Source organism: Ambystoma mexicanum, chromosome 2p (assembly GCF_040938575.1).
Source record: "Ambystoma mexicanum isolate Mex_15411 chromosome 2p, UKY_AmexF1_1, whole genome shotgun sequence".
Classification (NCBI taxonomy): Eukaryota; Metazoa; Chordata; class Amphibia; order Caudata; family Ambystomatidae; genus Ambystoma; species Ambystoma mexicanum.
Window position 1 is genome coordinate 1,384,652,135 of NC_090923.1, and position 18,238 is coordinate 1,384,670,372.

Below are 18,238 nucleotides of genomic sequence, written 5' to 3' on the forward strand. Positions count from 1 at the left end.
GCAAGGGAAAACAAGGGAAAAGTTGAGGGGATGGACACAAAATATTCAACCTGGCCCGAGGCTGCAGTTCTACCATACCATGATTCTGTAGTGAATGAATTATTCTTGAAAAGTTGCTAATTAATAGAGATTTCTGAGGTGGACCTTTCACTTTTATTCTTTATATTCCCCAGGATCAGTCAATGTCTATGTCACAAGATGGAAGCATGGATGGTTCACCAACAGCTTACAAGGTTTGTTTAGTTTGCATGAGCCCATGTGTGCATTGGTAATATTCATGATACAAACACTCTTCATAAATTGCAAGATTTTGTAATATCCTGCATTGTCCTATGGGACTTTAGGAACTATTCCCTGTACAGCAAATGAGCTAGCAATGAACAGGAAGCACAATAATACATAGAGGCATATGCACTATAAGGACTAACACTGTTTCCATTATTTCAGTTGGAGCCCCCTGCCATTTTGTCCCTTTTTATTTTGGGCTATTATTGGGTGGCGCTGACAGCGCTACCTTAAAAGCCATAACTATTGTCATTAACATAAGAGCTTCAAACATGGGCTTTGAATGAGGGTCTGTAATGCTTTTCCAATTGAGATGACATTTGAGGAGGGGATACACAGTGGTAATTCCTCCTATTCCCTGCCCCTAGCCAATGTAATTGCCTTACAAATCACCAAAAAATAGTGCCTGTTTGGGATGGTGTAGGGCCTATGTTCAGGGTATAGTGATTGAGTGCGCAATAAATCGCCAAGGAGCATGGACCCATTCAGTCTATTTTGTGTCGCTGTGTGTAATGTTTGGTCAGTGGGTACACCACTAGCTATCCTAGTGCAAATGAGTGCAGCTGTGGGCTCAGCATACATAGAAACATGTCTTTTGGCTTAAGGAAACGTTCAAGTACCTCTTTATTTGTTTTTAAGTATTCACAGCAAGAATCCTGGAGAACATATAGGATATGTATACTATACAATTTGTACCAGAGCCACCTGCACACAATTTGCTTGATTTCACATGAATGTAGTGTCTTTTTGGGACAGGTTGTTATACTAGAAAATCTATGAAAACCTTCCTGTGTTGCATATTTGTAGGCCCATCATTATTTTTAGTTTGGGCTATTAGGTGGCACTGAAAGCGCTCCCTTTAAATCCCAAAGTAGTGTGATTAACATAAGAGCTTCAAATATGGGCTTTGAATGAGGGTCTGTAATGCTTTTCCAATGGAGATGACATTTGAGGAGGGTTACACAGCTGTAATCCCACCTGTTCCCTGCCCCTAGACTATGTAATCCTCACAACTAATTCCACCCATTCCTGCCCGTTACGGGAGTTTTCCTAAAGTCCTGCTGGCAGTGAGACTTTAATAAGCTATCCCAGTGGTTTGTAGATCCAATTCTTCGTATCGGTCTGTACTAGCTCAGGACCTTGGTAGTGTGGCAGAGTAGTCAGTCTTATTTTAAGAGGTGGATGCGAGTTGTAGGTAAGTACACTGAATCTTAGCTAGACAGGCACAACACAACACAGCACTTCAACATATTTATATAAAAGATATAGGTTACATTTGTAGCAACATTAGAAAGGGAAAAGACAATGTTATTGTATTATTGGTTATTGCGCACTCTTGCGGTTTTCAACAGGTTATGCAGTAATGCATTTACTCCGCAAACACATATAGAAAAGCCACTTAAAAGGAGGAAAATAAGTGGATAGTGCAACATGAGTTTAGTTCAAGGTTCTAGAGACGGTTTCTTCACCTGGCAAGTCTGAAGTCCAAAAACACAATTCTAGCTAGAGGCAGTTTGGAGAGGGCTTGAAGTCTTGACAAACAGCAAATTGTGAAGAGTTCTTGCAGATTTCTTTGTGTCTAAAGTTATTGAAGCAGCAAGTTAGCAACTAACAAAAGACCTAAAAATGGATTTGAGAATGGGACACAAGCAGCGGCTTGGGTCAGAGGTAAGAGGGGGTTGCCCTAGGCACCTCCACGTGCACTCCAATGCTCTAGAGCAAGGTTTCCAACATACGGCCCGCGGGCCACAATGTGGGTGCACAGATGTAGAGGTACACCCAACACAAAACGATTCTTAGAAATGGAGGCACAGATGCAAAGCAAGTCTGTCCCTCAATTTCTAAAAATCTTTTTGGGTTGGATGTATTTGTAAGTCTGTGCACCCCTCTTGCATTGCATCTGCGGGGGGAGGTGGCAGGGAGAGGGCAAATGAGACTGTTTTCATGTTTCTGAGTGTGTACGTGGTGAGGGTGAATGGTATGGGCGGGGAACGGAGGCGTTGAGGGAGGTAACTCCCCTGAATTCTAAGGAAGTTAACAGTGTGGGAGAGGGTGGGAGTGTGGGGTGAGGTGGGATCACCTTCTTGGGGGGTTTAGCAGAGTGGGTGGGTAGTAGAATGTGATAATTCGGCCTTTTGACCACACAAATCGGCTGAAATAAACCGTCTGTTTTGTATTTGTTCTTCAAAATGCAAAATTATCTCACAGAACCCAGAATGGATCTTGCCATAGTGTTGACCTTGTTCAGTGTAATAGCATTCAATGGGACAGTACTTGCAGGGCCTAATGGTGCAGAGCTAATGGACTTCTGTATTTTTAAAGAGACAGTAACAACACTTCTCAGCAGGGCTGTGTAATCTATTTTATACTAGAGCTGCCATATTTGAAATGGGGCAATGCTGGTACTCCTCAGTTAGCTTGCTAAACAGGGCTTCTATAATTGTAATACTATGCTTTTGTTGAGGCAATGCTAGTTCATTTTAGTGGGGCTGCTATACTTTTGATGGGACAACATCAGCACTTCTCAGTTGAGCTGCTACACTTATTGACAAGGCCCTAGCCCTTCTCAGCAGATTTATTTATTTGAATTGGTTATTTATAATGCTCATAATATACCCAAAGAGATCAAACCTGTGTTGCTCCATGTCGTCTTGCTTCCAAGGGGAGCATGTTGCCCCTTAGCTATCCTCCCGAGACTCTGAAGATCTGAAGTACATTTAATGATCCAGAACCAGAGCTATTGAGCAAGTCTAACATCTTCATCATCATCAGAATAAATCAACACTGTTGTGGTTATACAAGAGCTAATATATTTAAAGGGATGGAATTACTCAGAATGTAGCAGCACTATTCAATAACCCAAAGTGCTTAAGCATAGTTAATGTGAAAATACGACACTTCTCACCATTGGGACAGTACTGCCTTGGCCAGAGTTTCACACTGAAGAAGTGAGCAAGTGATCCGGGGTATGCAGCCCACACACATGCATGGGATTCCCAAGCACCCACTTGCGAGATTTGCACCAAATTAGTGAGATTGTGCTCCAAGGTAGGAGGCACACGCACAGTCTTTGCTCTGAGGTTTGACACATTCACAGGATGGGATGGCATTTCGTTCTCCCATCCTAGTTGTGTTGCTCTGCCTATTGAGGGTTACTACAACTTGCATGATTATAGAGGGGTGGAGTAGGGGCAGTATTGGCCTACTGGAATGCAACTGGAAGGCTTAAACCTCCTTCTTACTTGACTTTAGTATATGCAGTACATGCTAGCCAATGTTTCCACTGCTCTGCACCCCCCTCCCTCCTCGCACCAAGTCAGCGACTACGTGCAAATGCGGTCATATAACTGCTGGTGATGTCACTTCCTATATTTGGGCACCCCCCGGAAAATTCATAAGTCGGCTCCACTGCCCGATTTATTTATTTGTTCAATGTTTGTCGGGTCCGTGGACACAATGAATTTATTTATTTCTGCAAGATTGGGTCCGACCAATAAACCGGGCCATTGCGGAGGACTTTTACTGCCTCAGGTGCCCCCTGGAATTGGATTATGCTACTTTCATTACCACAGAAGTAATGAATGTGTATTACAAAGATAAGCTGGCATATGTATTGGGCACACTACACATGCTCAGGCAGCATCAATCATGCTTTGTAGAGGAAGATGCTGGCCTAAATTGGGAACAGCCAGCATAGACATGTTCGTACAGAGGCATATTTTGGGCGCAACCAGTATGCCAATGTGTTACATCAGTGACAGTGCTGTCTTACACTATGGACATATTGATCATTAAAATGTGTTGTGTTCTACAATGTTCTTGTCTGCTGTTGGTGACATGTAATGTACATGTTCCCCTTTAGAACTGATTGTAAACTTATGGCTTTTTGGTCACTTTTCCTGCTGTAAAATGCACAATTTCAGTCCCATATTTGGAAAAAAAATCTTGGGGGGGAAGGGGACCCCCCCCCCCCAATACCCTCTCTAGATCGTTATAGCTCCCTCGCTACGCTCGGTCGCCCCCACTATTTCAGAGAAATATCAACACATACACACTGGAAGAAATCACAAGAAACTAACCTTTGATCACTGCCCCGACACCAAAAGCTATCTTTGAGACTGCATGGCTATGCCTGTGATGCTATTGTGTCAAAGGTCACACACCATCGCTTTTGAATATACTGCTTTGGGTGTTCCCTTTTGGCTCGCCGGGTGACAGAAAGTGAATGCTTTGGCCCCACATTCAAAAAGGTTGGACAAGCCTGCTCTAGAGTGACTTCTTGGAATCAAGTTAGCAATACCTTTTTCCCCCCACAGTACCTTTTGTTTGAAGAAAGTGTTTGTCTTGGGTTTTCTGCGATGTGGCAGCTCTGGATCCAACCTCTGGATTCTTTGGTCTGGTGACGAATGGCAGGACAATGAACAGTGTCTCTCAGCAGCAGTCTCAAGGGAGGACCTCTGGCACGACTTTGAGCAACTTCTTGGTTCACTCTGTGGTTTTGGTGCTTTTGCAGCAGCGCCAACAAAGGACACGGATCACCCAGTCAATCTTTGATTCCTGCGGTCCCACACTCTGGTGAGGCGGTCTGGGTGAGTTGGATCGGATCTCTGGAGTGTCCTTACGAGGTTCAGCAAAGATTTGGATGGATTCTGCCTTTTCACAACGATGCACTCGAAATGAGCAGCAGGTCTCCTGGTATTGAGGTTCTGCAACTCTGGAAGCTCCTAGGACCTCGGGAGATAGCTTGTTTCAAAGTTTGTCTTGGGACTGGTTGTTGCCACCAGCCTAAGGGAAGGAGTCGTCCTCTTTGGAGCTCCTCTGTCGGATAGAAAATGGGGTCAGGGCAGTAGTGTTCATTTCCCAGTCTTGCAAAGGATCTGCAGACGTCTCTGGCCATCTTCTTCGGTTACTTCTGTTTCCTGTGGTAGACTTGCTTTACACTCCAGAAGCTTCCCCTTTTATACAGTTCCAGCACACACTCCTCTGCAATCTCTCTCAGCATTTTACAGAAAGGGGTGTTTGGTTTTCCAATCAGGACAGCCAGACCCCCTGTGGGAGCTGGACCTTTTCAGGCACTCTAGCAGACAATGGACGGGAGTGGATACTCCTCGCCCACTTCCTGCCTGCCCAGACACTCTGGAGCCTAGGCAGGGATACCTACTGGTTCCCGCCAAAGGCTACACACCATCCCCCCACACACCAACACCATCCCCCCACACACACCACCCCCTACGTCCCCCACCCCCACCCCCACACACCACCACCGCACATACCACCCCCCCACATACCACCCCCCCACATACCACCCCCCCCACATACCACCCCCCCACATACCACCCCCCCACATACCACCCCCCCACATACCACCCCCCCACATACCACCCCCCCACATACCACCCCCCACATACCACCCCCCCACACACCACCCCCCACACACCAACCCTCCCCACACACACCAACCCTCCCCACACACACCAACCCTCCCCACACACACCAACCCCCCCCACACACACCAACCCCCCCCACACACACCAACCCCCCCACACACACCAACCCCCCCCACACACCAACCCCCCCCACACACCAACCCCCCCCACACACCAACCCCCCCCACACACCAACCCCCCCCACACACCAACCCCCCCCACACACCAACCCCCCCCACACACCAACCCCCCCCACACACCAACCCCCCCACACACCAACCCCCCCCCCCACCAACCCCCCCCCACCAACCCCCCCCCACCAACCCCCCCCACCAACCCCCCCCACCAACCCCCCCCCACACACCAACCCCCCCACACACACCAACCCCCCCCACACACACCAACCCCCCCACACACCAACCCCCCCACACACACCAACCCCCCCCACACACACCAACCCCCCCCACACACCAACCCCCCCACACACCAACCCCCCCACACACCAACCCCCCCACACACCAACCCCCCCACACACCAACCCCCCCCACACCAACCCCCCCCCACACCAACCCCCCCACACACACACCAACCCCCCCACACACACACCAACCCCCCCCACACACCAACCCTCCCCACACACACCAACCCTCCCCACACACACCAACCCTCCCCACACACACCAACCCCCCCCCACACACACCAACCCCCCCACACACACCAACCCCCCCACACGCACCAACCCCCCCACACACACCAACCCCCCCACACACCAACCCCCCCACACACCAACCCCCCCACACACCAACCCCCCCACACACCAACCCCCCCCACACCAACCCCCCCCACACCAACCCCCCCCACACACCAACCCCCCACACACACCAACCCCCCCCACACACCAACCCCCCACACACACCAACCCCCCCCACACACACCAACCCCCCCCACACACACCAACCCCCCCCACACACACCAACCCCCCCACACACACACCAACCCCCCCACACACACCAACCCCCCCCACACACACCAACCCCCCCCACACACCAACCCCCCCCACACACACCAACCCCCCCCACACACACCAACCCCCCCCACACACACCAACCCCCCCACACACACACCAACCCCCCCCCACACACACCAACCCCCCCCCACACACACCAACCCCCCCCACACACACCAACCCCCCCACACACACCAACCCCCCCCACACACACCAACCCCCCCACACACACACCAACCCCCCCCACACACACACCAACCCCCCCCACACACACACCAACCCCCCCCACACACACACCAACCCCCCCCACACACACACCAACCCCCCCACACACACACCAACCCCCCCCCACACACACACACCAACCCCCCCCCCACACACACACACACACACACACACACACACACACACACACACACACACACCCCAACACCACACACCATCCCCCGCCAGAATGGTAGAAAAGGGCAAACAAAGAACAACCACGCTAGTAATGGCGAAAAAAAGAAGGAAGCCCCCAGGTTGGTACTTGGTTGCCCTTATTGTGCACCACCGAGGCTATGGACATAGCCTGCAGCATAAAAAATACACAACAGTTCATAGAACACGTCCACCGCCACCATCCATAACTAGGAGATTGTCTATTTGACTAAAAAGTCACAGGAGCAGAGACAAGGGGGACTGTAAGTATCCCTTTGGCACTCTACTGAAGGTGGTGTGTGCCAATCTCTGACTATAGAGTTTGGGGGAGAGATCCTTAAGAACTGTAGATACTTGTGGATATAGAAAAATAATCTTAAACAAGGACTCCAAGGGTCCCCAGCAACACTGCTCATAAGGAGCTGTGGGCTGCAGTAGTAAAACATAGTTCCTTTATGAGCTATGGAGCAGAAAGTCTCCATAGTACAGGTAGAATACACATTTTTTGAGTTCCAAAAGACAGAGCCCACACAAACAAATGAGTGGAAAAACGCTCCACTCAATCAGGATTGAAAGAAAAAAGTTCCACAAGTCCAGCAAAAAGAGCTTGGGGGTTCTCACAATGAGAGGGGATGAAGCATACATATGATAAATCTCCCTAACACACTGCCCATCTAGCAACTCTTCCGTTTTTGTGAGCTCTTCCATGGAAGCAGCCATCTTGGATGTCTGTCTCTAAGGAAGCAAGCCAAAACTTGCGGCCATCTTTGAATGTTAAAGATACCATGCATCTCATGTCTAAAATGTTTATAATCGCTCAAGTGATGTACTTATAATAATTGATATTATTCACTTTGTTATTCTGTATGCTTTTTTTTTTACCTTGAATTAATTGTTATTTTCTTTGTACTGTATAAATAATCACGTTCACCATGTTTTTTATTTTATTTCTGGGGTTATATTTGCTTTTAACTTAATTCTTTAGGTCGAAATTGCACTTTATTGTATGTGTGGGAGTTTATTTATTTTTAGGTTGGCCCTTAGAACTTGGTTTTGTAGAATTGTGATTGGGTTGCATGTCGCAGGGGATGCTGGGAAAGTGCAGGTCGTCAGGCCTCGCAGTGCTGAGTGTGATGGCGTGCGGAGTGGTTTTTGTGCGAGTGGCTGCTGTGCCGGCGGGAGTACTGCTACAAGGACTGCAAGTACTAGGAGTACTGCCGCTGATGGAACTTGGGAAAGGTCAGTTGTTCTAGTTACGTTCGATGTAGCATGGGTCTGTCAAAAAGAGAGCAGACTAACAAGGGATCCTCAATCGTCTTTGCAGGGACCATCCCCTACTCACATTGCACAAGAAGCAGTACCACACAAGTTGCGACCCGTTGAGATGGCTGCAATTTTGTGATCTGTGTTGTGCTTGCTAGTATTTGAAGTTACCTTCCGTACCAATACATTGCTGAATTACATCCAAGAAGTATCCTCGCCCTTACCATGCTGTGTTGGAAAGCATGCTAGTGTTACCATTTCCCTTCCACATTAACACATCAGAATAATACTTTGCTGGGTAGCATGCTAGAGCTTTCCACATACTCTTACGTCCTGTCGCCTTTCCTCCATACTGCATGGGCTTCGCTTCCAAGGGACGGGAGCCAGAACCTTTTTCACCAGAAAATAAACTTCTTCCCCGTTAAATTTAGAGGCACGGCCTTGGGAGCATGCGCTGCACTGACTCTGCCCTCTGGCGCCACACCTCAGTCCCCTTTTCCGCATCGACGGGAACAGGCCGAATTCACCAGTGCTCCTGTGTCTGGCTTCGGCCATGTAATTCCACGCGCGGATACTTCTTCTTTTTGTCTTTTTATCATTCAGCTACTCGGTCCTCGGGTGTCACGCTCCTTCCGGGCGCATGTTGACTACCACAGGGTTCAGCAGGTGTCAGTCCTGCAACGGGCTCTTCCCAACTTCAGACACCCACGCCCTCTGCCTACATTGCCTTGGCTCAGACCACGGTTGGCAAGCTTGTACAGCGTAAAACGCCCTGTCATCGAGGTCTCTGAAGAACAAACTTGTCCGGTGGATGGAGCTCTTCCAGAGGACCTCAAGGACTCCGTGAAACAACGATCCAGGCCCAAGGTAGGGCCTCTATTTTCTATCGCACCCCGCAAGGGAGACTCCTTCCCAAGGACTCGCCCGCTCGGGAGGGACCGCTCAGGTCCTCGTACCAGCACGTGCACTGAGGCTGCTCCAGCTACCAGCCTTCAGGCTGAAGGATCCTCCCGGTGCCCATGTTGAGGGACCTGAAGGTTCTTGTACCAGGTCTTCACCCGAGGGGCTCCGCCCTTGTACCGGCATTATGTCCGAGGGGCTCCGCCCTTGTACCGGCATTATGTCCGAGGGGCTCCGCCCTTGTACCGGCATTATGTCCGAGGGGCCACGCCCTAGTACCGGCAATACGTCTGAGGGGGTGCCTAAACGCAGCTCTTCCGGCCCCCAGGCCGAGGGTGCCACACCTACTGGATCTAGGCCCGAGGAGCAGGGTAGGCCTCGCGATCTACACTCGAGAGTCCTGGAGGAGGCTGGGCCGAGCAACATGATGCAGGCACGTGTCAGGCAGCTCGACAAAATGGCCGCCGCGCCAGACATCAGCACCTGTTTAGCGAGGAACGAGTGTCAAGGTGGTACTGGCCTCAACCAGGTGCGTGGCCTACAGTCTATCCTTTTGCACAAGGCAGGTTCTCGCTGCAGCCATATGGGCAGGGTGTGCAGCGGCTCCAGCAGCCTCCTGCTATCTTGTCTATATCCCCAACCACTCCTCCGGCCTGTGAAGACAGTTTCTTGGAGAGATTCCTCGGGCTGACGAAGTCCCGTCGGATCAGGGACGTGCTCCCTCCAATGCTTCCAGCACCTCTGGCTCCTCCGCCGGCGCACTGTTCCACACACGAGACTGAGGAGGATTCAGCTGCACTTTGCGGCTTCATGGAACCAGGAGTAGGGCTCCCAACCCGAGATGATCAACGTTCCGCCATCTGTCCGCTCGGATCTCACATGGTGGTCCAGGAACTGCAACCTACGGACGGGCAAGCCCTTCCGGCCTCCCACCCTGCAGGTCACCATCACCATGTACTCCTCGTGCTGGGGAGCCACCCTGGACGATCTCAGTCCATGGCACCTGGACTCGGCAGGCACAGGAATACCACATCAATTGGTTGGAGCTGAACACCATCTGGCTAGCGCTCACAGCATTCCTTCCACTTCCCAGGGGCAAAGTTGTCCTCATCCAGACAGACAACTCGACCAGCATGTACTATGTCAACAAGCAGTGAGGCACCAGGTCCCCTCCACTGTGCAGATTGGCGATCAGCATGTGGAAGCGTTCCCTGGAAAACGACCGCTACCTCACGGCAGTCCACCTTCCAGGGGAGTCCAACCTGGAGGCGGACAGGCTCAGCAGGTTGGGAGCGGACAATTACGAGTGGCAGCTAAACAACCTTGATATTCAGGAGATCTTCAACAGAAGGGGTCTCCCCCGGGTGGATCTCATTGCCACCTGGCACAAGAAGTGCCCTCAGTTTGCCTCCTGGCAGGGACAGGGCCCTGTCTCCCTGGGTGATGCATTCTGGATTCAGTGGAATGGCATGACAGCTTACGCCTTTCTGCCCACTCCGCTGATTCACTGAGTGATTTGCAACATCAAGGAGTCTCGCCAGCTCAACATCATTCTAATAGCTCCATGGTGACCGGCCAGGCCAAGGTTCTCGGAGCTGCTCAGCCTCTCGGAGATGCCGCCGATTCACCTTCCAACGGCCCAGCACATCTTCTGTTGCAGCAGGGGGGCAGGGTCATCCACCCCGCGCCACAGCAACTAGCCCTCACAGCGTGGTTCCTGAGCAGGTAACGGTAGGGCACCTCCGCCTCTCCCAGGCTAATCTGGAAATCGTACAGGGCGCTAGGAGCAAAGCTACCAGGGTCCAGTATAAAAGTAAATCGACGAGGTTCTGCCACTGGGCAGCCTCCAGGCAAATCGACCCCCCTGGCATGTATGTTGGACGACGTGCTCTCCTTCACGGCACACCTCGCCCACTCTGGTGTGCAGGTTTGCCCCTGTGGCACTTACCTCACAGCCATCGGGGCTTACAGGAACTCGGAGGAAGGGGTCTTATCCTCCTCCAATCCAATTGTCAAGAAACATTTGAAGGGGCTCACAAGGCTCTACCCGCCCATCAGGAGGCCACACACCGTGTGGGACCTGAACAAAGTCTTGGGTGCCCTGGCGCACAAACCATTTGAGCCAATGGCATCCGCAGACATCAGGCTGGTCTCCATTAAGACGGCCTTACTAGTCGGCATCACCTTGGCTCGCAGTGTCAGCGAAATCCAGGCACTCGTCGCCTCAGAACCATATACTACCTTTCACAGGGACAAAGTAGTCCTGCAGGCACACCCAGCATTCCTTTTGAACAAGGAAATAGTCCTTCCTACGTTTTTTGCCGATCCTAAGGACGAGGCAGGGTTCTGCACTGCCTGGATTTCAGCTGCGCTCTGAAATTCTACCTTGACTCGACCGAAGGCTTCCGCAAATCAGACGCCCTGTTTGTCACTTTCAGAAGTGCAAGACCATGCTACCAGGCCTCCATATCCGGCTGGATGGTCTCGGGCATCAAGAAGGCATACGAGGGCCAGCACAAGCCGCTTCTGGCAAACATGCGCGCCCACGCAGTCGGGGCCAAGGCAACGGCCAACGCATTCCAGCGCCATGTCCCTTGGCAAGTCATAAGCAGGGCGGCCACTTGGGCCACTCTCTCGGCTTTCTGCAAGCATTACTGTTTGGATGCCGGTTCTAGATCTGATGTAGCTTTCGGACAGGCGGTTCTCAGGAACCTATTTGCTTAAGGAGGGACTCCTCTCCACCGTGGGGCTACATTCAGTCGTAATTGCCCATGCAGTATGGAGGAAAGGGGACGGGACGTTAAGAGTTGTATGTTAGTCACCGTAGTGACTAATGTACTCTTAGTCCCCTTTCCTCCATACGTCCCACCATCCCCCCTTAATAATACTGGCGTCATTAGGCAATGTTAAATCTATTGTTGATGCGTCAATGGGGACTGAGGTGTGGTGCTGGAGGGTGGAGTCGGAGCAGGGCATGCTCCCAGGGCCGTGCTCACCCGCGCCTCTAAATTTAAAGGGAATATGTTTATTTCTGGTGGAAAAGGTTCCGCCTCCTGTCCCTTGGAAGGGACGTCCATGCAGTATGGAGGAAAGGGGACTACGTTAGACACTACAGTGAGTAATTTATAATAATTCCCCCACCCCCAGTATGCTCTTCCGAGAAGCTTACATGAGCCTCCCCTGCCCAGTCATGCACTGCCATCGAGTGCATCTGATGCTTTGCGTACCAGTACTATTGCTGTCATTCTAATTTTGCTTCTCTTACTGTAACCCCATATACTGCTGTACTGCTGGAAGCACGTTCACGGGTAGTGTTAGGGATGATCTCATCACGCACATTCAGATACAATCTATAATAGATATACTGACATTCTGGCACGTCTACTGGCTTACAACCGAGACATTCTCTTGCCAAAAACGTAGTGCTTAAGCAGCATCTCGGAGCACCATGTTGAGGTGGGGGTTACCCTAAGAAGTGGCAGCCCTTTGGTAGCTGGAAGTATTTATTGTAATCCCAACCGTCTTGGATTGCGCTCCGTGGATGGCATTGCATTGCAATCAACGGACCTGAGCTCTGGTATCAATGTTACTCTAAGTGTGATCTTGTACAACTATCTTATGGTCCCTGGTATGTCGGTTGTTAGATTTGCACTATACATCCCTGTCAATCTGTTTCAACGCGTTCAAAGTGGGGATAGCAAAACAAAAAGACAGGTCAACTGAGGATGATCACATCAACTAGCAGAGTTAAGTCCTGAAGTCCCTTTAAAGCAGTAAATAATTTATCACGATCTGTACTTGTTCAATTGGGTCGTCTGGGTTTACAGTCACCAAATGCACTAAACACCTGACAAAATAGGAGATCGTGTACTTGTCAGCTCAGTCTTACCACCGACCGCCTCTTTTATCCTCCGCGTTTATCTTTGTGGGTTGCTTTTTCTTTAGTGAAGAACGAGCGTGCACTGAGCATTTTTTAACTTTCTCAAAACATTTGCTATATATTTTATTTGAACAATGTTGGAGAATTCTAGTTTCTATGCTAATTCCCTTCAACATTGGAGACCCCCCAGCTCTTTTACAGGACTTTAGGACTTTTTAATTTTAACCCTGGAGGGAGAGACCTTTTTCTCACTCCCTCATGTGTTTTGACCTAATTTGCATAGTTTCCACTGTTTTTGGAGTCTGACAAGCTCCATAGGCATCTCATTTTTGTATGATGACCCACAGCACCTTCAGTGCAGTGTCAGAGAAATCCTTATATATTTCTCATAAGGTTTAAATACCTTTTCTTATGTAAACTACTGTTCCCAAGAATAGTAAAAGGAAATTGACTTTACTTTTCTTTTCTCTTTGTAGGTCCAGCACACACCGTCTTATGTGGAGTACTGGGGGGGGGGGGGTTACCTAGTAGCCCCTTATCCTACACTCTCATGTACCATTTTTATGTTAACCTCACTACTTTAAATGACTGGTGTCAGTGGTTGAATTTTTCCTACCATTGTGCTTTCCTACCGCAGGCTGAGCTTTCAGCTGCAGTCTCAAGGACAGCTCGGGGGCAACGTGCTGGCCTTGGAAGCAAGACCACGTGGCGCAATGCAGGTTCAATCCCGGGTCCATGCTTGGAAACCTCTGGGTATTAAGCGTGTTATAAATAACCAATTGCAGCACCCATGGGTGACCATTTCGTCAAAATGTCCCTGGTTGTCTTTTTTCACCATTTTCTGTTTGTGAGGTCTGTCTTGGGTTTTACTCTGTGCGTCGAAACAGATTCGAGCCCTTTGTTTGTCTTGCCTTTGGTGGGCTTGATCTGCTGTGTGATTGACAGCTAGGCTGGAATGAATGGGAGAAGCCTGCATAAAAGGCTAGGCTTTTTGGCTTGGAAGGCACAGTTGACCACTGGATGAAGGAATCTGAAGAAGAACTTGGAAGAGATGCCTGCTGCAACTTTTGGACCGTTGGTTTGCCCGGTAAACCCCTGCTGCTGCACTGAAGCTCTGAATTCGCCTCGCCTAGAGAAGCCCTGCAAAGGACGACTTCTTCCTTTGATTGGTGGGACCAATGAACTCCAAAATATGCCTGTCTGGACATCCTCTTGGAACTGGCTGTACTTCCACTGCGGATGCTGCTGGAACCGAAGTGCCAGGAAGAGGAACACCAGATTGTGTGCGTTGCTTTTTTTTTTTTTCTTTTTTTTTCTTTCTGGTTTTATTAAATTTGATTGAACAGAGTAGTTCATTTACAATTCCAATCGGGGCATTTCAAAACTTGTTTACATTGTTAACATCTCCAGTGTACCCCAACGCTGTTTAACTTCAAACACAAAATGTAACTTCCCAACTCTTCTGTCTTTTCCCCTTCCCCTCCCACCCCGAGCAGAGTTTAATCATAGAAAGTTACACATGTTACAAGTGCAAATAATTGTGACATACACCATCCGCATTTTCATCGTTCATAGTCCAGTTCAGGTAGCAATAGGGCCGCTAAATTTCGGGGCTCGGGTTGCCCAGGTACACACCTTAAATTGAACGCTAACAAGAGTACTCCCCATAATGTCTATTATTTCTACAACCCATTGTTCCGAGAGGGTTCAGGCAAGTACTCCTTCAGAAAATTGTTCCACATCACCTCATTCTGGGCCGCTTTCCCATGGAGGGCGGCAGTAATTCGCTCCATCGTGTAGATGTTGGTTGCAATCCCAACCCACTCTCTTATGCTGGGAACTTGGCACGCCTTCCACTTAATAACCAACTATGCCCTTGCGGCAAGCAGCAGTGGGGCCACTATCTTTTTATTGTGGTCATCTCACCTTCGCACACTAGGAGGCTGAACAGTATTAGAGGGGGCGTGGCTTCCCGTTAGATCCCATCCACCTGTTTAATCCAACTAAGAACTTCCTCCCAGTATGTCTGGACCTGGGGGCATTTCCACCACACATGCCAATAGTTCACCCTTTCTCCACACTGACGCCAACATAGTGGGCTCCTTGTCTGAAATGTTTTTGATAATCTGAGGGTCGTATTGCCATATGTGGAGGAGTTTAATGGTGTGGAGTTTATATTGCGCCGCTATTGATACCTGGGAGGCTCCCTTGCAAATATTGTTCCAATTTTCTGGATCCAGTTCCGTGCCAAGGTCTCGCTCCCATCTGTGTTTTAAGCTATCAGTCGATCCCCTCCCCACTTCCAAGAGCGCTATGTACATATTGGAGATCGTGCCACTAGTCCCAGACATTGTATCTAAATGTTTTTCAAAGGAGGAAATATCTCTCTGGATTTTATCATGCCACTCTTTCCTCGTGAAGGTGCCCTTTAGCTGCAGGAAGAGGAAAACCGGCAATGGGTGGATCTCCAGTGCTTCCTCAAGCTTAGTAATTGTGAGGTAAACCCTGTTTCTCCACAATTGTCCCACCCTCGTGAGACTGGCATCATACCATGATTGGAATCTGGCGTGTTTATGGATTTCTTCCCGTACACCTGGGGACCATATGGGGCTCAGGGGTGAGGGCCACGTAGTGACTCCCTTCATATCTGCACCTTCTCTCCAAATCTCCCATATTGTACCCAGTATAGGGTGGGTCTGGAGTCTTTGTATCAATTTGTGTCTAGGGACCCACAACCACTCTACTACAGTAGCCGGGGTTAGGCTATGGTTATCCAGATGTACCCATTGTAGATCATTCCTCCCTCTTAAATGAGGGACCAGCACCCTCAGTTGCAGCGCCTTATAATACAGCTGAAGATCAGGGAGGCCCACTCCACCTTTTTCTTTGGGTCAGATGAGAATTTCATATGGTATCCTTGCCTTTCTCTCTTGCCATAGGAATTTAATAATGGCACTCTTTACTTCCTTGAAGAATGTGTCTGGGAGTTTTAGGGGAAGCATCTGGAACAGATATAAAAACCTTGGAAGGCAAACCATTTTAATCTCATTAAGCCTCCCCATCCACGAGATCGTCAGCTTTTGCCATTTCGCTAGATCACTGTGGAAACCGGCTAGGAGGTGGGGGAAATTTGACTCATACAATTTTTTGGTCAAGTTTATACCCAAGTACTGGAGGGCATTACTCTCCAACACCAGTCTGAGCATAGAGAGGGCGAAGATATCATCGGGAGTGAGCTCCTTCAATGGAAATAGTATTGATTTGGACCCATTAATTTTAAAGCTAGAGAGCGCACCATATTTCTCAATCAAGAGTATGGACCTAGGTATGGACGTCAATGGGTTTCTGACATGGAGTAGGATGTCATGTGCATAAAGGGCTATTTTATATTCTTTTCCTGCCATTTGTATGCCCTCCACTTGTGGTTCCAACCTAAGAATTTGAGCAAGGGGCTCCACAGAAAGGGCAAACAAGATTGTTGAAAGAGGGCAGCCCTGACTTGTGCCTCTACTCAAGTCAAACCACCTGGAGTATTCCGAGTTGATCATAACGGCAGCCTTAGGGGATGTGTATACTGCTTTGATCCCTCTACGGAGGGTAGGGCCCAGTCCAATCTTCACTAGGACTGCTTCCAGAAAAATCCACTTCACGCTGTCAAATGCTTTTTCGGCATCGATAGACGTGAGCGCCGGGCTGGCTGCCATTTGGCTGTGATTTGTGGATTAGGTGAAGCGTTTTGCGCATAGTATCTGCGCCCTGTCGTCCTAATATGAATTCAACCTGGTCGGGGTGAATCGGCAAAGGCATGTGGTTTCTAATCTGGCGGCCAGCACTCTGGTGTATATCTTTGCGTCTATGGTAAGAAGGGAGTTGGGACGGTAGGATCCACAATGTTTGGGATCCTTTCCTTCCTTCGGGATCACTGAGATTAATGCCTGTGAAAAGAAATCTGGAGCATCTCCCGTTTGTAGGATATCGTTAAATAGATCTACCATGAAGGGGAGGAGGGAGGTTATGAAAGTCTTGTAAAATCCCGCTGTGTAGCCATCATTCCCTGGTGCTTTCCCCAGTGGGAGCCTTTTAATTGCCCTTTCTACCCCGTCCGTCGTAATCGGCGACTCCATCTCTTCCACCGTTTCTCGAGGGAGTTTCAGCATATCCACTCCCTGCATATATTGGTCAACCTCTTCCTTAACCCGCCACATTTCTGATGTATATAGGTGTTCATAGAATTTTGCAAATGCCTCTGTGATTGCCTCCGGGTCCGTCGTCTGCTCTCCATCACCTTCCCCAATGGCAGCAACCCACCTTTCCGCCCGCTCTACCTTTAGCCTGGCCGCCAACAATGCATCTGCCTTATCGCCCTTTTCATCATTTTTCTGTTTGAGAAACTGAAGTTTGCGTATCACCAAACCTTCCTCTAGGCGTCTTAACTCCTATTCTGCACTGCCTCAGCAACTTTTTCTGCCCTGTGTTCCCTATTATTCCATGCTGCAGCGTCTAGCTGAACGATCTCCTTCCTTAGCCTATTTTCTATTATAGCCCTTTCCCTCTTCTTCTCTGCCCCTTCTCTAATCAGAGCACCCCTCCTCGTTGCCTTCCCCGCCCCCCATAACGTTCTCTTCTAAACCTCTCCCGTGTCATTTATCTTTAAGTTCTCTTCAATCTCACGGGTCATCTCTGTACGAAAGATTGGGTCCTTCCACAGCGATTCATTACATCACCATTTTGTGTTTTTGTGTGGTAGGGCACCCAGTCTGACACTAACCGTGACTAGGCCATGGTCTAACCATGAGATTGGAAGTTTATCGGCTGTGTTGGTGACCTCACATAAGCCCTTTGTTGGATACATGTAATCGATCCTAGTGTATGTCAAGTGTGGGGCTGAATAGAAAGTGAACCCTTTTTCCTTGGGGTGTAAGTTACGCCAGACATCTTACAAACCATACATTCGCATCATTTCAATCACATCCGCTCGGCCAACGTCCGGCGGAGGACCGGCATCTGGGTTGCCTGCCTGTCTATCCAAAGTGGGATCTGCCCAAAGATTAAAGTCCC

General features: G+C 49.5%; 1 protein-coding gene across 3 annotated transcripts in view; it reads left to right on the plus strand.

Annotated features, from left to right (window-relative positions):
* Positions 1-18,238, plus strand: part of SETD2 (SET domain containing 2, histone lysine methyltransferase) — a 1,465,157-nt gene that overhangs the window by 1,302,380 nt on the left and 144,539 nt on the right. For all 3 annotated transcript variants that reach the window (XM_069645793.1, XM_069645791.1, XM_069645792.1), the window contains one exon: positions 174-233. In XM_069645793.1, the coding sequence (XP_069501894.1) occupies positions 174-233 (60 nt within the window). The remainder of the gene's footprint in view (positions 1-173; positions 234-18,238) is intronic.